This window comes from Elgaria multicarinata, chromosome 11 (genome assembly GCF_023053635.1).
Source record: "Elgaria multicarinata webbii isolate HBS135686 ecotype San Diego chromosome 11, rElgMul1.1.pri, whole genome shotgun sequence".
In the NCBI taxonomy this organism is placed as follows: Eukaryota; Metazoa; Chordata; class Lepidosauria; order Squamata; family Anguidae; genus Elgaria; species Elgaria multicarinata.
The window spans coordinates 41,853,803-41,876,492 of record NC_086181.1 but is presented as its reverse complement, the minus strand read 5'-3'; the positions used below and the strand labels follow the sequence as shown (position 1 = coordinate 41,876,492).

The window sequence follows — 22,690 nt, the reverse complement described above, 5'->3', positions numbered from 1 at the left end:
CTAGACCTAAGGTTTATCCCTGGATCGTCCAGGGGTCAAACCTGTTCATCTAGGTGACACACAGGGGATCCAGTGCTCAGGCAGGGGCGAACCCTGGATGATCCCAGGATAAACCTTAGGTCTAGCTGTGGCCTCAGTGGGAAGTGAAGTTTCTTCTGGAGGTGAGCATCCCCACAAGCTAGCTGATGCTAACGTCCACTGGAAGCTCAAACTCCCGGCGCAAAAGGAAGGCATGAGAAAGTCGGTTCAATTACTCCAGAACCTGCCTCCACACCAGGCTCTCTGAAGTTATGGGTGTTTTGCTTAGTTTGCATAGTTTTGCCTAGGGGAACATTTCTAAGAGGTTAGTCTCTCTTCAGGTAGAAGAGACGTTTGTTGCTTAATAAAAGCTTTGTGGATTACTTAGCAAGCCTCGTCATTTGCCTCCCATCGAAAGCAGGAGTTTTCTTAGAAACGCGACAGGTTCGCCCAATCCTAACAATGGCCTGCAGCTTGGCCAAACAATGATGCCCGCTTAGGCCTTCTCTCCCTTTGCAGATCTTGAATAAATGTGGCCCATATTTAACTCCATTTTACGTGTCTCATCTCATTATTTCTCACCGTACACTTCGCAATGGGAACAGGCAGCTTGGTCATGTTCAGTGAACCACATGCATGCTTGCTTATTGCCCTCCTAGTAGGGAGGGGATGATTGGCTGGGTCTAGGAGGCTGTAAATTCCTCTCCAAGAGAAGAGATGGTACAAACCAATTTAAAGGAGGAAGTAATCAGTCCACTCCATAAGGAGCTTAACTTGGACCCATCCAATGAAAATAACTGTAGTCCAGTTGCTAACATTTCCTTCCTGGACAATGTGCTTGAGTGAGTGGCCGATGATCAACTCCAGGTATGGAGTACTTCCATTGACAACAAAAGACATACTTCTTTTCCCTAACTGCTATCATTTACTATCCCTGGTTATGATAATGATTGTATTGTTTTGATCATTGTTTTATTTTTGACTTTTATTCATTTTAATGATTGGGTTTATTGCATTTTATCATGACCGTTTTGGATTTTTTAAAAAAAGAAAAGAAAAGTGGTAGAAATTCCTTGTGGCGGGGGAAATCAATAAATAAAGTGCATGGGCTTTGCATGGATCCCAGTTTACATAACCAACCAAGGAGTGAAATTTGTGGATTCTTCCATTGTAAGACTGGCATTGTTATGTGGAGTAGACAGAGGATGTATTCAAACACACACAGAGGTGGGTGAGAGGGTAGGCAGGGAAATTATGAAGCAGAGAGGAAGAGGGAAACCACTATGGGGGGGGGGCAAAAATTGAGTGGGACCCACACAGCAGTCCATGGTTGGTTCACTTACTCATCCCTGGTCTCTGGATAAATTTGCATCCTCCCATTGCCACCACCAGTTATGCCAGTGGCTGGCAACTTCGGGGAAAGGCATGTGCTGGATGCGCCAGTCGTCACTATACAACGACAACCATAGAGAAAGCCTGCACTAGCTAGAGTGTCATTGGACGTGGGAGATGCTCTAGGCTTCCATCTTGCTGGTCACAGGGAGTTCCCCACAGAAGAGCCAGATTGAAATACAGACAGCTTGTCACACAAGATGTGAAAACCCCACCCTCAGGGTCATTACCCCACCACACAAGGTAGGTAATCCCATCAAGAGGTAGTTCACCTCTTGATGGGATTAGCATGATGTCTGGACAGGCCCATATATCAGCCAGTGTAGATGAAATGTCATGGGCAGCCAAGCATAGTGCCATTAGGTCACCATTCTTCCAAGGCCACCACACTGCACTATGAAAAACCCTTAAAATGGTTTTCAATCATCATATGTCTCTAGCCATACACCTAACCTGAAACATTCAAGGTTTCTTCTTCTGGGCACTTTTCTATGAACAAAGCTTAGAAACAGGCTACCTGAAAGCTCACCCTGGTCTCTACCTTCACCCACCTTGATCTCTACTTCACACACATACACACACACACACACACACACCCACCACTTGGAGGGAGAAGAAGAGGCCCACTAAGTTAATTCAGTCATACTCCTAACTAAACATGCTGATAAGGAGATGAAATGGTTCAGAACACATACACATACACACACACCTGTTTGTGGGGGAATGTGTGTGTGTGTGTTATTATTATTATTATTATTTATTTATATAGCACCATCAATGTACATGGTGCTGTACAGAATAAAACAGTAAATAGCAAGACCCTGCCGCATAGGCTTACATTCTAATAAAATCATAATAAAACAATAAGGAGGGGAAGAGAATGCAAACAGGCACAGGGTAGGGTAAATAGGCACTGGGTAGGGTAAAACTAACAGTATAAAGTCAGAACAACATCAAGTTTTAAAAGCTTTAGGAAAAAGAAAAGTTTTTAGCTGAGCTTTAAAAGCTGCGGTTGAACTTGTAGTTCTCAAATGTTCTGGAAGAGCGTTCCAGGCATAAGGGGCAGCAGAAGAAAATGGACGAAGCCGAGCAAGGGAAGTAGAGACCCTTGGGCAGGCGAGAAACATGACATCAGAGGAGCGAAGAGCACGAGCGGGGCAATAGTGTGAGATGAGAGAGGAGAGATAGGAAGGAGCTAGACAGTGAAAAGCTTTGTAGGTCAACAGGAGAAGTTTATATTGGATTCTGAAGTGAATTGGAAGCCAATGAAGAGATTTCAGAAGTGGAGTAACATGGTCAGAGCGGCGAGCCAAGAAGATGATCTTAGCAGCAGAGTGGTGAACAGAAACCAACGGACTGATGTGAGAAGAAGGAAGGCCAGTGAGAAGAAGGTTGCAGTAGTCCAACCGAGAAATAACCAATGCATGAACAAGAGTCTTGGCAGAAGAGACAGACAAAAATGTATCAGCCTTACTTTTCACTACTATACTATTATAGGGTGTGTGTGTGTGTGTGTGTGTGTGTGTGTGTTTGTGGGGAGTTAATACCTCAAGAAAAAAAGTCTGTTCAAATTAGTTGGTCAGTTTCACACCTTTTTATTTTTTTGCTGGGAGGTGAATCAGTGTTTTTCTACAGACTTATTTGTTAACAAATGTACCGCTCAGGTGCAAAGGTCTGAAGAGGTAACTTCTCTCAGTAATTATATGAATCACCATAATTTTTTCACCAGGGAGAATAAAACAGATAGGACTTTTCCAAAGGCCCTAGAAAATACTGTAGTAAAGAAGAAGGTCTGAATGTGGTAATAAATACAACCCATGTGCCATTGTGATCTTTTCAGCCTGAAATGAAATTTGAGGGCGACTGGAGCTAATATTCTAGATATTTGTAATAGTATAGTAGTGAAAAGTAAGGCTGATACATTTTCCTTTAAGAGGTGTATCGGCAGTTTCAGGCATCCTCCGATGTAGCTGAACAGGCAACTCTTGCAAATGGGTATAGCAAAATCTGCATGAAGGGAAGTTTTGACACAAAAATGTCATGGCTGTTGATTTTCCTGTTTCTACTGCCTTCCATTTTGTGTGATGTAGATACTACAAAGTGCCTGGTGAACGATCCCCTCCCTGTTCCTCATGAATGGTATCAGCTAGGTGGCCTCCTCATTGGTGGGGTTGTTTCTCACATCTTTTATCATTTCTATGAACTTACATTCACCAATCATCCCTCACAGAACCTGTTTGAGGTTCCACAGTAAGTGTTTTTTTTCACTTCTTTATTATCTGAGCTCCATCAAGTCACAAAACAGATGGATATGGGGAAATGAATTCTCAAAGAAAATACATGGAGGATGGGTCCAACTCAGGCCCACTCCTTCATCTCAATTTCTTTTTAGAGTTTTCTGCATTCTAATAAGATTATTGAGTAAATATAGATTTGTTCACTCATAAACCAATCCAGTTATTGAGGAGGAGATGCAACACTTATCCAACACCCTAGAATTAAGAAAATGAAGAAATGGCTTCAAATGCCAACATCAGATTACACAAAGTGAAGAAATCTGCAAAGAGACAAACAAAACACCATAAGGAAATGCTTTTTCAAGAGCCTTATGAAGTCCTGTTGATTATATGTATAAGGATATAAATAAGGGGGAGAAATAAGGAAAGAAAGAAAAAAACTATGGCACTTGATATTTTTTTAATTTTCATTTGTTTTAATTTTTTAAAAAATATTTTAATATTACAGCTGGTTTCATTATAACTTAAAATTTGTATATTTCTATTTATATGTTTTGATTGTGTATGTTTTAATTTTGTAAATCTCCATCGAGTGCCAGTATTGGGGGGAGGAGGAGTGGGAGAAGAAGAAGAAGAAGAAGAAGAAGAAGAAGAAGAAGAAGAAGAAGAAGAAGAAGAAGCAGAAGCAAGCAAATTGTATTTTTAATTCCATCTCTTCATTTTTTTAAATTTCATTTCTTTATTTCCACACTCCCCCAACCCCATGAGAAGCACACAGTGGCTTACATGATCTTTCTCCTCTCTATTTTATCCTTGCTACGACTTTGTGATGGGGGTTAGGCTGAAGGTAAGTAACTGACCGAATGAGCATCAGCAGATGAGTGTTTTATAGCACACCTGTTACTGGCCACTCATAGTTTTTTGGGGGGTCCTTTTGATGAGTTTTTTTATGGACCACAGTGAAATTCATTCAAAGCATGTGATGGTTGCATAGGTGAATTTGTGTGTGTGTGTGTGTGTGTCCTGAGTCGGAAAAAGAAGAAAATGCTTCATTATACTTATTCATTATTCATTCATTATTCATTCATTTATTAAAATATGTTTATATCACCTTTCATCCTTATGGATATCTGTGCAGTGTACGAGAGTATGACTGAAATTTTAAATTATATATGATAAAAAAACAAGCAAACAATAACAAAGACATAAGATCAAAAGAAAGAATATATCTATTATTATTATTATTATTATTATTATTATTATTATTATTATTATTATGGAATGTGGCCTTTGAGCTGACACCAAAAACTTTGCAACTCCAATGTCAGAACCACCTCCTTGGGGAGTGCATTGTATACAAGGGAGCTTCATTACAACTTCATAGCCAAATGACCAGTAAGACATATGACATGGAAGAACTGGACAATTATCACCACCACCACCCATACCACCACAAGAGAAAACACAGTGTTTCAAATATAATATGCGGAGAACTAAGCTTAGTATTCTTCTGAATCGTATATTACTTGTGGGTAGAAGGTCTTTATTAAATCAGGAACATCTGCAACCATTACTGTTATTGTGGGATAATGGCTTCATGCATTGTTGATTTATTATCCTCAAATAATCCACTAAATCTGTTGGCAGTGTGCTGACCAAGTTCTACCAGCATGTTTTGGCCTTGGTGTTTGCCATAAAAGAGATCAACGAAGATCCTAAGATCTTGCCTAACATCAGCCTTGGGTTCCACATCTATGACAGCTACTATGATGTGAGGATGACCTATCGGACCATGTTGGACCTGCTCTTTAAATCACATAAATTTGTTCCCAACTACAAATGTGAATTCAAGAAAACACTCATAGGCATTATCGGGGGACTGGGCTCTGATACCTCCTTCCATATGACAGATATCTTAAGTCTCTACAAGATACCACAGGTAGGATAAATGAATGGGAGTATTAGGGTAATTGCATTCTTTTGTTATTTGGTGACTGATTTTGTGTTTCAGAAGAAGAGAGTGGTGTGTCTCACAGAAGAAGAACTAAATGCTGAAAATAACAGTATATTTCCATAATACGAGAAGGGTCAACCAGAGAAGCCCTTGACTAAAACTCAGCATTCTTAAAATGTAACGAATACTGTGGTGTAAATAGAAACCTGCATGAAGAAACTGCTACTGCTCTCTCTCTCTCTCTCTCTCTCTCTCTCTCTCTCTCTCTCTGTATGCACACAGAGAAATGTGTGTGTGTAGGCAGCTAGATTGACTAAAAACAAAAAATGAAAAAAAAATGGATTTAGTGCTAAATGTTTCAGCTTCTGCCTTCATCAATAGTTGCAATGTTAAGCTGATATCAGGAGTGGCAGTTTGGAATGCTTGGAGCTGAACAGTCAGAAGAAGAATTTGGAGAAGGAGAAACAGCAGCAGCTTATTTTAAAGAGTAAATCAACATAGGGGAAACAGTTTTCCACAACTCCAATACAAGAAGTCTCCACAACTCCAATACAAAACCTCCATTGTTTGCAATTAAAAAAATCCTATCTCTTCAAAAAGTGTGACTACAGAACAGTCACCAATGCCTTCCCCCGCCCCCGAAAGTCATTTTTGACAGTGGAGGTGAGGTGGGGGTTAAACAACACATCCTATAATCATTTAAAAAGCAGGAGGCTTGATTTACTGATGGGACTTCATCCCACCTACCTGTTTTCCTCGAATTATCCCCTGTAGAGTAAAACTGTCCTTCTTCTTCTTCTTCTTCTTCTTCTTCTTCTTCTTCTTCTTCTTCTTCTTCTTCTTCTTCTTCTTCTTCTTCTTCTTCTTCTTCTTGTCAGCTAAATCACACCCTGGGCAGCAGCGCACCTAAGATCCTTTGCATACCAGGAAAAGGGTTTAAGGGGGGAAATGAAATAAAATAAATAAAAAATCAACGGATGACTCAATCTATTTCAAATTTGGTATGCTTAAAGCTCTCCTTAGTAACTATTACTGTGCCAATGTTGATGTCTTTATCTTTCAAACGTATGCAGATGTAAGGATTTGTTTAATTTGTACTTTAACCATGTCAAATCCTCCTCCTGCACCCCCAGTGGCCGCTTGGAAAACAACAAAAGATTTGCTCTTAAAGAGGTTATAAAATAGGTCGGTTCTTTTGGCTAAGAAGCACAATTAAAGCAGGATGCATGGGAGTACTTCACAGTCAGAGCAGATTATAAGATGGAAAACTTCAGAGTCCTTTGCATGCAATTCGCAGTGATTGCACAGTATAGCCCTGGTGTGATGAAGCTAAACATTACTGTAGATACTGTGGCAGTAATACACACACATGGGTGTGTGTGTGTGGGGGGGGAGTTCTTGAGCCTTGCAACTTTATTTAGTATGTGCAAGGGGGGTTATAAGGGCTTGTGTGTGCCTGAATATTAGGGATGTGCTCCGCTCCGATTAGGAGCGTAGAAGCAGTAGCGGATTGGCCTGCTCCGCCTTACCCAGAGGCGGAGTAGGAGCGGACCGCGGACCCCCTAGAAGCAAGGCGAAGAGAAGCGACCATTTTTCGGAGCTCCGAGTTCAGTCGGAGCGCTCCGGTCGCCATCTTGAAAACATTTCGCCATAGGATTGCATTGCGGCAAATAATCGCGCATAACTACGTTGTTTTTGAAGCTATCGTTCTGGAAATTCTTGTGCACAGAGAGTCGTGGATGGGGGTCATTTTGAGACCACTCTCACCTCTCTGCGTGCTGTGGTTCACGTGCAATATTTTTTTAAAAATCGGGTCAACCGCGGGGCTCAAACTGCGTTTCGGCTTTTCGCCCATAGGATTGCATTGAGGGAAAGAATCGGGGATAACTGGGGGGGGGTTTAAGCTATCGTTCTGAAAATTCTTGTGCACAGAGAGTCGTGGATGGGGGTCATTTTGAGACCACTCTCAACTTTCTGCGTGCTGTGGTTCACGTGCAATATTTTTTTAAAAATCGGGTCAACCGCAGGGCTCAAACGGCGTTTCGGCTTTTCGCCCATAGGATTGCATTGAGGGAAAGAATCGGGGATAACTGGGGGGGGGTTTAAGCTATCGTTCTGAAAATTCTTGTGCACAGAGAGTCGTGGATGGGGGTCATTTTGAGACCACTCTCAACTTTCTGCGTGCTGTGGTTCACGTGCAATATTTTTTTAAAAATCGGGGTTTGGGTTTTTTTTTTTTATTATTATTATTTTTTTGGAAGCGATGACAGGCACATTCAACTCCCAATCCTGATGAGAATTCATCTCCTCAGAAAGCATCCTCCTCCAATCCCAGCGTTGGAGGGGGGACTAAGGCAGACCCACCCTGAGAACTTTCTGTTTTGTGTCTCTTTGTGGGTTGGCGTTCGTGGAGGGAACACTTACTTAGCTAGTGCTCCTGCTTTGGAGATAGATTAATTTAATATAGGTTTAGTTTGGCGCGTGTGTGTGTTTGTTTGCTTCTTTCTGACTTGTAGCTTAGTTTGCCCTGTGTTTTCCCCTTACTTTGATTTAATATAAACTTTATTTTTGAATTTTGGAGTGTGTGGTTGGGTTGGTTGCCCCCCCCTTCCCTGTATTAAAGCCTGACTGTTCTGCTTTTGTGAAAGCTTTCTTTTGAAAGCATACACACACTTTTTGTCCCATTTCCCTACATTTATATTCTTAAACATATTTTATTATATTCTTTCACATAGTCCATTAGTATATATTCTCATACATATTATATTAGTATTCATATTTTGTTCTTCTTATAGTAGTGGTTGGTTCTTTTTCCCCCTCCCCTCTCTTAAATCCTGATTGTGTTTCCTTCTATCTTCTATATACCAAATATACCAAAAAAATTGGATTCTCTTTTTCTTCTCTGTGTAACTTCGACGGAGTGGGCTGCTTTTGTCAAGTTCAACAGGCAGCCACAGATTGAGCATTTTGGGGAAAGCATACGCACACCATTTCCCTATTCTTAAACATATTATTATTATATTCTTTGACATAGTCTTAGTAGTCTATTAGTATACATTCTCATACATATTAGTAGTAGTATTCATATTTTGTTCTTCTTATAGTAGTGGTTGTCCCATTTCTTGTCCCATTTCCCTACATTTATTAGTAATATTCTAAAACATATTATTATATTCTTGTAGATATTCTTAGTAGTATATTCTCATACATATTAGTAGTAGTATATTTTATTGTTCTTGTCCCATTTCCCTACATTTAAACATATTATATTCTTCTTATACATATTCTTAGTAGTACCTTATACATAGTATTAGTAGTATTAATATTTTGTTAGTCATCATGAAAAGAGAAAGCAGGCGTGCTGAAAGCAGCAAGGCTCAGTCTGCCAGCAGGGCTTCCTCTCCTCCTGTGAAACTCAAACGGGCAACTCCTTGGCTGACTGCTCCAAAACAGAAGCAGGACAAGCAGCAGGCAGAGCCACTCTCTTCTGCAACTTGTGCCCGGCGTTCTCTTTTTGAGGGTGGGAATGGGAAAAGTGCCCGTTTGCAAGAGGCACGTGGCAGCAGTGCCATTAGAGGAGGAGGAGTATCCCCAACTCCTTCATTCTCCTTTCAGCCCACGAGCCCGCTGATGGACCTAGACGAGGTCCTCAGCACAGTGGAGGGGGGGGAGGAGGAGGAGGCGGTGGGCCTCCAGGATGTGGGGGCTGAGGAGGAGCAGCAGCAGGCCGAGGCTCTCTCCCCAGTCTCATCCCACACCCCTGTTTCTGTGGCAACACCAGAGAGCTCAGGCGGGCAATTGGTGGTGTCACCACAGAAACGAAAGACAAGCATCGTGTGGGACCACTTTGAGTTGGGAGCGGATCCCCGCTTTGCTGTCTGTCGCCACTGCAAACTCAGCCTAAGCAGGGGTTCATCGACAGGGCATTATGGAACCAGCAGCATGAAGATGCATCTTCATAGGCAGCACCAGGCGATCTTGCTGGGGAAAGAGGCGGGCAAGGCGACTGGTTCCAGGGGAAAGCCGAAGGCTGCTGCTGGCACTGCCACTCTAAGCTCTCCATCTCCCATCCCCACAAGGGTTAGGCAGGCAACCCTGCAGGACATGGGGTGGGGGAAGTATTGACCCACAAGATGGCGTTTTCCAATGCCCACCCAGGGTGCTACTGTGTTGGGGCATCTGCCGGGACTGACTCCTCCCCAATACTAGATCTATGACATGTCACTCTGCCTGCCCCTCTGCTAGCCTGTCCTCCTCGGTGACCGACTCGCTGGGATGGTTTGCGTTTGCAATGCGTGACTAACTGCAATGCTGGCTTAGAAACCAGCCATCACTTCCTTGTGCCCCCAGAAATGCCCGCAGCCTGCCTGCCTGCCTGCCCGCCTCCCCCGGGGTGCTGCTGTGGTGGGGCATCTGCCAGGACTGACTCCTCGCCTACTCTGCCTGCCTCTCTGCCCGCCTGGTGCCTGGTTTGCTCCCAATCGTCCTCCTCTGTGCCCCTCAAGGCGTAACTGCTGGCTTAGAAAGAAACAACCAGCCATCTTTGCCTCACTTTGCGCCCACTTATGGGTTGGTTTGCTATGCGTTAGTGCTCAAGCCATCCTTGCGGCACTACAATGCATGCTGCCTGCCTGCTTTCCATTGATGGTGCTATATAAATAAATAATAATAATAATAATAATTCTCCCCTTCCCGCCTTGCAGCGATGGTGTATGTGTCTTGCTTTGACTCAGGGGAGAAGTCCTTCCTGCGCTCACTTAGACTTTATCAAATTCAATAATCCCTTTTTCAAATGTGCCAGAAGATTTAGGGTTATCTCGTGGCATGTTGGGATTGCCTTGGAACTGGCCCCATTGAGCTGTCTGCAATTGCAACTTTAAATCCCTGACATACTGGAGTGTTCAAATTTCAAAAGTTCCCCTAACATCAGGGGATGATGGGATTGCCTTGAAACTTGGTGTCCATGGGGACACATGGGTAAGCTGTCATGGGACCAAAGGATAGGTTTCTAACGTGCAAATTGACGTAGTTGTAGAATGGGACTTGATTTGGGGTGAGTTAAAAAGTTTAAGCCGCGCCAAAAATCAGGGGATGATGGGATTTGCTTGCAACTTGGCGTGCATGTGGACACATGGATAAGCTCTCCTGGTGCCGAGTTTGAGGTTTCTAACATGCAAATTGACGGAGCTATCCCAAGGGGTGTGAATGGGGTGCCCGATTTTCATAAATTCCCCAAAAATCAGGGGATGATGGGATTGCCTTGAAACTTGGCGTGCATGTGGACACGTGGATAAGCTATCATGGTGCTGAGTTTGAGGTTTCTAACGTGCAAATTGACGTAGTTGTAGAATGGGACAATTTGGGGTGAGTTAAGCCATGCCAAAAATCAGGGGATGATGGGATTTGCTTGCAACTTGGCGTGCATGTGGACACATGGATAAGCTCTCCTGGTGCCGAGTTTGAGGTTTCTAACATGCAAATTGACGGAGCTATCCCAAGGGGTGTGAATGGGGTGCCCGATTTTCATAAATTCCCCAAAAATCAGGGGATGATGGGATTGCCTTGAAACTTGGCGTGCATGTGGACACGTGGATAAGCTATCATGGTGCTGAGTTTGAGGTTTCTAACGTGCAAATTGACGGAGCTATCTAAAGGGGTGTGAATTAGGGTTATGGGAGGTGCGTTAGAGGGTAGAGCCGCGCCAAAAATCAGGGGATGATGGGATTTGCTTGCAACTTGGCGTGCATGTGGACACATGGATAAGCTGCCCTGGTGCCGAGTTTGAGGTTTGTAACATGCAAATTGACGGAGCTATCCCAAGGGGTGTGAATGGGGTGCCCGATTTTCAAAAATTCGCCAAAAATCAGGGGATGATGGGATTGCCTTGAAACTTGGCGTGTGTGTGTATACGCCCATGAGGTGTCATGGTGCCAAACGTGAGGTTTCTAACTTCAACGGAAAAAAAGTTGTTTACTTTTTTAGCTTTCAATGCAAGCCTATGGGGGGGCAAAAACGGAGCTCCGGATCCGATCCGGAGCTCCGAGCGGAGCGGAGCGGAAGTGGGCGGAGCGGGGGCGGGGCGGAGCGACCCGCTCCGAAAAATGGCGGATCTGCAAGTGAAGCGGAGCGGGGGGTCCGTGCACACCCCTACTGAATATCTAATGTCTGTGACCCTGGAATTTTAGCCTTGTAGTTTTTCCCCTACAGAGATGAGAGAGTTTGCATTTTCTTTTAGATAACGTATGGCTCATTTGCCTCAGAAGAGATTGAAGCAACTCAGGCCTCTTCCATTTACCGCATGGTCCCAAATGAAGCCTATCAGTATATGGGAATTATCCATTTACTTCAGTATTTCAGATGGACATGGGTTGGACTCCTTGTTGTGGATGATGATAGTGGAGAACATTTCTTGAAGACCATGGAGTCCTTGCTTTCCCAGAATGGAATGTGTTCAGCTGTCACAAGAAGAATCACACAACAAGCCCCTATGGATAACATAAGTGAAGGGTATGCTATATTATCAAGAGTGTATATAGCTGTCACAGATGTTAAAGCCAGTATATTTATCATGTATGGAGATTCTTTGACCATTTCACTGTTGAGGACAGCTATATTTCTAAGAGATCCTGAAAATAGAGAAAACGTGTCATATGGCAAGGTGTGGATTATGACAACCCAGATTGATTTTGTATCGACGGGTCTTGAGAGAAATTGGGATTTTCAACAATTCCAAGGTGCCATCACTTTCTCAATTCACTCAAAAGATTTTCCAGGGTTCAAGGAATTCATCCACACCAAAGCACCTCAGTGGACCCAGGGAAATGACTTTTTCAAAGATTTCTGGGAGCAAGCATTTGACTGTTTCTTCCCAGATCCCATAACATCAGTGATTGTTGATGAACTATGTACTGGAGCAGAGAAGCTAGAGAGTCTTTCTGCGGGTCTTTTTGAAGTGCACATGACTGGCCACAGCTATGGAATCTATAATGCTGTTTATGCTTTAGCTCATGCTTTGCATGCCGTGTCTTTATCTCAGGCCAAACACAGAGCAATGGTGAGGGGTGGAAGCATTGCTCTTCAGTCTCTGCAGCCTTGGCAGGTAATCACCATTACAACATAATATTTTAATAAACATACTAGTGTAAAGTGATAATAAATCCAAATCTCTCTTCTTCAAAAGAAAGGATGAAATGTGTATTACACCTTTTTCACTCATGAAGCTTTGTCGGTATGCAACATTTTTTCACTTCATGGAGCCTGAAAAGAATTTCAGTCTGCAGTCTCCAAAACTGGTTAACACTGTTGGTTTGTTTTTGTTTCGTTTTTTCTCTTTCAACAAGCTCCACGTTTTTCTTCAAAGTGTTTCATTTAACAACTCAGCAAAGGAGACAGTTTCCTTTAATGACAACAGGGTACTGGAAGGTGGATTTGACATCATGAACATAGTCACATTGCTCAATAACTCCTTCCAGAAAGTGAAAATTGGAAGGTTGGATCCCAGTGATAATAGAGGAAATGGATTCATCATTAATGAAGATATGATTGTTTGGCACAGACATTTTAACCAGGTATGTATTTGATAGTCATCAGGGTTGATTATCTCTTCTCCAAATGAATTGCTAAATATGGTACATTTGGTCCAACCCAATCTGGAGAAACTCTAGAAGTAACTCAGTTTGAGCTAGTATATTCAAAAAGAAGATGCTTTGCCAAGGCGACAAATATCTGTATTTTATTTTATTTTAATTACGTTGCCAGTACAAAAATCATGAAACCATATACAGGAGTCATTATTAATATCTGTGTATTACACGTGCGTATTGTAACAAAGTTTGTACATGATTATGCTGATTTCCATCGACTCTCTCTCTCTCTCTGTGTGTGTGTGTGTGTAAGCATGAATTGCAATTATCAGTCTTAGTTTCATTTTTTTTATTACATGCCTGAAATTTGATTGTTAAACTGCTTCTTAGTTTCACTTCTGGAAGATGGAGGGTAGCATTATTATTATTATTATTATTATTATGTTGTTGTTGTTGTTGTTGTTGTTGTTGTTGTTGTTTCTTTAATATTTTAGAACTTGACCTGAAAAGGTCATGGTATGGAAAATCAACAGTTCTTTCTGGCACCTCTAAATTTCAGAAATATTGGTGAAAGTGGCCCAATTTTATGAAGGTTAGGATGACATCTCATTACCATTTTATAGGATAGACTGTATCCCTCCATGGACCTAAATGAAGGGAACACTTCATTAAAAACTATTCTTCCTACCTAAAGATTTTTCCTATATGTGGACAGGTGATTCCTGTTTCTGTCTGTAATGAATGCTGCCAGCCTGGTAATCAGAAGAGAAGGAAGGAAGGGGAAAAATTTTGCTGCTATGATTGTGACCCCTGCCCAGTAGGGAAGATTTCAAATCAGACTGGTAGGTAATGCTGTATTCCAACTTTCATATTAGACAATGTTGGTTGTTTCAGATGAACGGGCACTGAAATGGGACCTATTTGTATTTTTCAGATATGAAAGACTGTTTCAAATGTCCAGAAGACCACTATCCAAACAAGTATAGAAATGGTTGCATCCCCAAAACTATACATTTTTTGTCTTTTTTTTTTTTTTAATTTTTATTCATTTTCAACACTATATAAACATAGATAAACATTACCAAAATATAACTGAAACAAAACACAATAAGAAAAAGAAAAACATCAAATATCTGCTGCATACGTATTGAATGATTGTTGAGTACAAATATCAAAAACTATTACATATGCCTTATCATACTACAACATCTTCGTTCTTAACATAAAAGTGCACCCCCCACCTCGGGATCATTCTTGAGTCCAAAATCTAATCGTTTCTTCTGCTGGTGGTTTCCCACTTCCCTTAGTAAACACAAACACTAGGAACTGTTTCCAAATTCCTTCGAACTCATTTATTTTAGTTACGCCTTTTCTCCACTTAATATTACATGTCAGTTTATCATTAATGGCTATGTCCCATACTTCTTTGTACCATTCCTCAATAGTATATTCCCCTTGGACCTTCCAGTTCCTAGCTACCATCAGTCGTGCTGCAACCAACAAATTCGATATCAGCTCTATAGTTCCTTTTCCACACTTTATATCTTCAAATAGTGACAGCAATGCTATTTTTGGTGTTTGTTCTATTTTCATTCCCACTATTTCTTCAGTTTCTGAGAACACCATCTTCCATAATCTTTGTACATATTTGCATTGCCACCACATATGTAAATACGTTCCTTTTTCCCCACAACCTCTCCAACAATTTGCTGAATGTTGATCACTTATCTTATTCAATCTAACCGGGGTTAGGTACCACCTCCATAGGATTTTAAAATAATTCTCCTTTATTCTTACTGATAAACTTCTCAACACTCTTTGTTTCCATAGTCCCTCCCAGCTCTGTCGCCCTATTTGTATCTTCAAATCTGATTCCCAAACCATTTTCTCTGTATTCTCTCTAAAGTCCTTCTCTAACAATATTTTATATATTTCACTCATTAATCCTTTTGAAACTATACTCCCTCCTTTCCCTTCCTCCTTACTTACTACTAATTCTTCAAACCTCATCATCTTTCTGCACATTCTATTATCTTTAATCCACTTTTTATTCCATTGCTCTAATTGACCATATTCTAGCCAAGATAGCTTCTTCTCCTTTAACAAATTTTCCATATCCTCTCTTGTTTTAATATCTCTTACCCAATCCTTTAATCTTATTTTATTTTTCTCTTTTAATATTTTACATAATCTACCCTTTAGATCCTCTGGGAAATTCTTTAACATTATTATCGGTGCTAAGGGAGAGTTGCTCGGAAGCAGCTTCCCTTTAAATTTACTCCAAATTTCCCATTGAGTCCTCAGGAGTGGATTATCTATACTTCCAACCCACTTTCTTCCTCCGTCTTTAAAAAAAACATTCTCCAAATTCATCTCTACCTTATTTATGGTTTTTTCTTCCATCCAATATAAATCTCCTACTCCCATAATTGCTTCTACAACATGTCTTAATCTATTTGCTACGTAGTATAATTTTATGTTTGGGAGACCCATTCCCCCCTTTTTTTGGCTTAGGTACCAATTATTTTTATTCACTCTTACTCTCTTTTCTCCATTACAATATTTATTAATAATATTTTGCCAACTTTTTATCTCGGTTTCTGATATTTTTATAGGTAACATTCTAAATACAAAATTAATTTTAGCTAATATCTTCATTTTTATTAAGGCTATTCTTCCGAACCAAGATAAATTTAATCTTTTATATTTCTCCAATTTCTCTAATACCTCTTTCTTTAACCTCGTTAAATTTTCCTTTTCAAGATTCTCTAAATTTTTTGTAATTTTAATTCCCAAATATTTAATCTCATTCTTAACTTTCAATTCCATTCCCTTAAATTCCCAATCCTTTTCTTCCTTCTTGGTATAGTTAAACAACATCATCTCTGATTTAGACCAATTTATTTTTAACCCTGTAATTTCCTCAAATTCCCTCAACTGATATTTAATTCTTTCTAACTTTCTTAATGGATTCTTAATGGTCAATAAAGTGTCATCCGCAAACATGTTTAACTTTATTTCCCTTACCTCTCCAATTCCTTCTAACTCTTCATCCTCCCTTAGTGCCTTCGCCAAAACTTCCATAACCATTACAAACAGGACCGGCGAGAGCGGACATCCTTGTCTTGTTCCTCTGGCTAGTCGTATCTTTTCAGTAAGTCCGTCATTTACCACCACTACCGCCGTATTTTGGGAATATAGCTGTTCTATTACATTTTTAAATTTATTTCCAAATCCCAATTTATCTATAATACTCTTTAGTGCCTGCCAGCTCACACAATCAAAAGCTTTAAAAATATCTAATGCCATAATACCTGCCTTAATATTTGCTTTTTTAATTACATTTATTACATTTAAAACTCTACCCACTAAATTATGCATATGCCTTCCTACCACAAACCCACATTGATCTGCTCCTATATATTCTGCCAAAAATTTATTTAGCCGTTTGGCCATAATAGATGTAAAAATTTTAGCATCCTGATTTATTAAAGAAATAGGTCTATAAGAATCGGGATTAGTCAAATCTTTATCTGGTTTTGGGATCAGAATTATCACTGAATGTTCCCATGATTCAGGTATCTTCTCTCCTGATAATATCCTATTATAAAGTTCCATTAATTTTGGAACTAAACAGTCTTTGAAGACCTTATAATATTCTGGACCCAAACCATCTGCTCCCGGTGATTTACCAACTTTTAACTTATCAATAACCTCTTCAACTTCTCTTTGAGTTATTACTGACTCCATTAACTCCTTATATTCTAATTTTATTCCCTTCTTTATAAACCTTCCAATATACTCCTCCACCTTTTCTTGTTGACTTTCTTTACCCTTATACAATTCCTGATAGAATTCCTGAAAAATTTTTATTTTAGCTTTCATTGCATGACAATAATTCCCTCGGCTATCTTTCAACGTTTCTATCCCATTCCTCCCTTTTTCTTTTTGTGTGAGCTTGGCAAGCAACCTCGAGTTCTTATCACTGTTTTCAAAATATTCCCTTTTCATATACATTAAATTCTTTTGAATCTCTTCTATATTTAAATTTTCTAATTGTTTCTTCTTAGCTTGTATTTCCACTAATTTATATTTATCTTTAACTCGCCAATATCTTTCCTCCAAGTTTTTAATTTCTATCTCTAACTTTTCCTGTTCTGCACGTTGTTGTCTTTTTAAACTACATGTTTCTCTAATACAGATTCCTCTTGCTACAGCCTTCATGGTGTCCCAAATGACTGACCCAGCTGTTCCTCCTTTTTCATTAATTTCCCATGACTCCGACAGTTCCTTCCGAATTTTATCTACTATTTTATTATATTTCAATATCTTTGTATTCAGCTTCCATCTATATGCCTCTTTATAATCTTTCTTAACTGTAAATTCTAGACTTAACAAGGCATGATCAGTTACTTTTATTACCCCCATTTCCATTTTACAGATCCTCGTTGCAAAATCTTTTGAAACAAATATATAATCTATCCTGGAGTATGTATGATGAACTGGGGAAAAGTATGAAAATCCAGGCCTATTCCCGTTAAGTAAACGCCACGAATCTAAATAATCATTTTCTTTTACTAATTTATTCAATATAGTCATATTGTTCCTCTTTTCAACATTAGTGGGATTTGACCTGTCCCGTTTATTATCCATAACCATATTAAAATCCCCAGCTAATATAGCATACCCCTCCTTAAATTCTTCTATTTCTTTAAACAACTTTATAAAAAACTCTCTATGCCTCTCATTTGGGGCATAAACATTAATCAAAGTATAGACCTTTCCCTCAATTTTACCTTTTAACATAAGATATCTGCCCTTATCATCCTTTTTTACTTCTTCTAATATAAACCCACTTTTTTTTGAAATCAAAGTGGCCACTCCATTTTTTTTCGATGTCCCTAATGACTTTTCATAATAGGCTAACCACTTTAATTTTATCATATTCGAATTCTCGGAGCCTTGGTGTGTCTCTTGGACCATTATAATATCTGATCCCTCTTTATTAAGCATTTGTTCTATTCTCTTCCTTTTCACGACTGCCCCCAAACCTTTAACATTGAGTGTTGATACCTTTATCTTTTTATCCATAATCACCCTTTTGAAATCTCTTCCGATCCCTTGTGCTCAGCAGTTCAAACTTGCTTACATAAAAAAACAAACTCCATACATAAAACCCCCACCCTCCTACCCCAATCCCTCCTCTCCTACCTTCCCCCCCTCCCCACCCCCCCACTCTAATCCCCCCCCATATCCCCGTGAGTCTAGCACTCCAGCCATCTACTTTAAAGGGGGGGGGAGGCAGTGCTGCGCCTGGCCGGCAGGTTTCTATATTAGCATTTCTATTTGCAATTATCTCCAAACATAATTAACAATTCTCTTACTCTCCAGATGTCCCAGCCTCATTCCCTCCCCCACCCACTCCAGCCCCATTTGCTTCCCCATCCAGACCCAGCCTCTTCAGCAATTCTTTACCTTGATCCAATGAGGTTACTCTGTGTTCCCTCCTCCCATATGTAAATCTTAAGAAAACCGGGTAACCCCATGCGTATGGAATTTTGTTCTGCATTAACATTCCAGTTATTGGTTTAATACTCCGTCTCCAATTTAATGTATGTTGAGAAAGATCATTATAAATTTGCACTGCTTTGCCTTTATATTGTAACTGGGTCAAAGATCTCAATTCTTTCATGATTTGCTCTTTTTTATAATAGTTACCAAATTTCACCAAAATATCTCTAGTCCCTTTGTAGTTTTGCCCCCCCACGCGGTGGACTCGGTCCAGATCCGATCCATCTATTGGTATGTCAGGCATCAGCTCTTTGAACCAGTTCAGAATGATTTCTCTAAGATCTTCTCCTTGTATCTGCTTCAGCTGCTTTATTCGAATTGAAGATCTACGAGATTGGTCTTCCAAGGCGATCAGACGTAATTCCCATTCCTTAAATTGAATATTTGTTGATTTTTCAAAAGCCTCTTGCTTCTTCTGGTCCAATTCCGCTTTTGCCTCTATCTCTTTGATCTTATCCGAGTTTTCTGCGGTCTTATCCGAAAGAACACGCATTTGTTGTCTAAATTCATTCATTTGCAGATCCATTTTTTTAAAAATTATGATATTATTCTCTACAATAACTGCCTTAATTTCTGCTAGGGAGGGAAAGTTGCTGTCCATTGCTTTTCCCCCTTCAGCCATATTCTTTTCTTTATTTGGTACTGTATCCAAAGAAACTGGGTCTATAACTTCGTCTTCCTGGTCTGTTCCAGGGGCTGTATCTTCCAGGTGGGAGAGGTTGGTTAAATTATGATTTGAAGGTTTCTTTTTTTGTATATTCAACTTTTCCCACTTCTTAATCTTTTTTTTAATGTTGGACATAGGACCCTTCTGAGTAGGGCATAAATCTTAGAGCCCCCACTTCCTTAGCAACTTTTACTGGCTTCTCTTCTATGTGCCAAACACACCACCTTCTTCCCGAGGGGGAGGAAATATATTCAGTTCACAACAGCATTCACTAGAGGGGATCAGATCCAATCATTCACAGTTTCTCAAAATCCCACATCTCCCTCACAGAATGCTGTTTCTTCCCCTTCACCCCCCCCTTCTCGGCACACCGCAAACAGCTTCCACTTTCCACTTTACAAAGATTACAGCAAACAACTTCAAAGCCAGTATTTCAATCTTTCCAACTTAAGATAAAGGATGAGAAGTGAGGATCGCTGTAAATCAGATCAACGTCTAACAAGCATAAGTTCTTTCTTTTCAAACTGCGACATCAATCATGTTACTTTACTTTCGGTTTTGCCTCTGCAGTTTATAAAGACATTCCGTCAAGCTCACCTCATCCCATCGGCTCTTCTCAACACTTTCCAGCTCCGATAGCTTTTATAATCATTTCCTGTCGTTTGCTCAAAGATTTATGCCCATTAAAAAATAGATAATTGCTTTTTCCGGCAACGCCGCTCAGAGCCTCAGAAGAAACCTGCCACCGCCATGGCTGCCAAGCTCCGCCCCCCCCATTATACATTTTTTGTCTTACCAAGAACCATTAGGGATCAGTTTAGCCTCAGCTGCTGTTTCATTCTGCCTGATTACAGCCTTGGTACTAGGAACATTTATTAGGCACAGAGATACCCCCATAGTCAGAGCCAACAACTGGGATCTCACATACATTCTTCTCATCTCTCTCATGCTCTGCTTCCTCTCCTCTTTACTGTTCCTTGGTCAACCTGGGAAAGTGACCTGCCTTCTCCGACAACCAACTTTTGGCATCATCTTCTCAGTGGCTGTTTCCTGTGTTCTGGAAAAAACCACCATAGTTTCTCTTGCATTTAGAGCCACAAAGCCTGGATCTCGGCTAAGCAAATGGGTGGGCAAAAGACCAGCATATTGCATTGTCCTCCCATGCTCCCTTGTTCAAGCAAGCATTTGTACTCTGTGGCTGACTACCTCTCCATCATTCCCTGATTTAGATATGCACTCAGTAACTGATGAAATCATTCTGCAATGTAATGAAGGTTCAGTCACCATGTTTTACTGTATCCTCGCCTACATGGGCTTCCTAGCCATTGTCAGTTTCATTGTGGCCTTCCAAGCCCGCAAATTACCTAACAGTTTTAATGAAGCCAAGTTCATTACATTCAGCATGTTGGTGTTTTGCATTGTGTGGATCTGCTTTATTCCAACATACTTGAGCACAAGAGGAAAATACCTGGTGGCTGTGGAGATCTTCTCCATCTTGTTTTCCAGTGCTGGGTTACTGGGGTGCATATTTGTCCCTAAATGCTACATCATTTTATTAAGGCCTGAATTGAACACCAAAAAGCAATTAATCATACATTATTTAAAAAAAAACCACTTTCTCCACCTGTCTATTATCTTATTATGCATATTGTCTACTGATTTAGTAGCATTAAGTTCTACTGTAGGTATTCTTACCTTAGCTCTTCTTCTTCTTCTTCTTCTTCCTCTTCCTCTTCCTCTTCCTCTTCCTCTTCCTCTGATTCAGGTACCAAAACTCCAAGCTAAGGAGAATGGGTCTGATCTATGATTCTATGTATCATAATCTGTCCAGAGCACTTGGGTTATATGGGGCAACCTTGCAAGGTTGGTTCTTAGCTCTGCATAGCTGCCCACATGCATCTGTCTCGGGAGTGCCTGCTTTTGCCAATCTTGCCTGGCTACATTTGCCTCTACCTGCTGGGTTGGCCACCACCTAGGTAGGTCTTCACATTCCATAGAATCATAGAATAGTAGAGTTGGAAGGGGACTGTAAGGCCATCGAGTCCATCCCCATGCTCAGTGCAGGAATATACTGTAAAGCATCCCTGACAGATGGCTGTGCAGCTACATCTTGAATGCCTCTAGGGTGGGAGAGTCTATGACCTCCCTATTGTCATACTGCTCTAACGGTATGGAAGTTTTTCCTGATTTCCAGCTGGAATCTGGCTTCCTGTAAGTTGAGCCCATTATTCCGTGTCCTGCACTCTGGGATGTTGTTTTCTGCTACCGTTGTTTTCTACGCTGCCTTTGCCTGGCTCCTGGCTCAATTAAATTAGCATTAATCAGTAAACCATCTAAGTTTGGAAGCTGCAGCTAGTACAGAATATGGTGAAAACGCACTGAAAACTCTGCACTGGCTGTCAGTTAGTGACAGAGCCATGTTCAATGTCTTATGGCCAGTTTATGAAGGCCTAAACAGCTCAGGAACAAATTACCTGAAAGACCACCTTCTCCTGTATAGGCTGCCCCAATGTCAACACTCTGAGGAGGAGGGCTTGCTGGCCATATTACTGAAGTTAGTTTGACCATGTTGCAGAGGTGGGTGACCCCAATCATGGTGCCCACCACATAAAAATAGGATTTATTTGTTTATTTATCTATTTTAATGTTATTTATTACATTTCTATACCTCTCAATAGCTGATGCTCTTTAGGCTATTCCCAACAATTAAAACCACAAAATCCATCATAAAATGCAATGTAAAATGTAGAAAGCTTCAAACAACACTATAAAAGTTTCTAGTGTGCAATGTTTACAACATCAATTGAAGATACACTTGCTTGACCAGGTGACTCTTTGACCGCTAGCACCAGCTATCCCTGATTATATTGATGATTGTACTGTTTTTATCATTGTTGTATTGTTTTAATGATTGATTTCATTGCATTTTATCACAATTTCATATTGTAAACTATTTTGGAATATTATATATATAGTAGTACAGAAAATCACTGAAATGAAGTAAAGAAATGAAATCCATCACCTCTGTATGGATTCTGGTTTGTTTGTTTGTTTGTTTGTTTATTAAATTTATATACTGCCCCATAGCTGAAGCTGTCTGGGTGGTTTACAAAAGTTAAAAACAGTGAACATTAAAAAGTATACAAAATTTAAAACAATCAAAAATATAAAAACAACAGTATCCAGTAAAATAACTCTGTATTTTAATCTTATATCAATTTTGATGTGTGGTTTTATCCTGGTGGTGCTTTTTATACTGTATTTTGTA

General features: G+C 40.3%; 1 protein-coding gene across 1 annotated transcript; it reads left to right on the top strand.

Moving 5' to 3' along the window:
- Nucleotides 1–735: 735 nt before the first annotated feature.
- On the top strand, nt 736–21,229 carry LOC134405919 (vomeronasal type-2 receptor 26-like). The gene is made up of 8 exons (XM_063137169.1): nt 736–860; nt 5,295–5,586; nt 11,837–12,700; nt 12,942–13,169; nt 13,900–14,026; nt 14,119–14,196; nt 20,205–21,103; nt 21,188–21,229. The coding sequence occupies exons 1-8, from the start codon at nt 736–738 to the stop codon at nt 21,227–21,229; spliced, it is 2,655 nt and encodes an 884-aa protein (XP_062993239.1).
- Nucleotides 21,230–22,690: the final 1,461 nt, after the last annotated feature.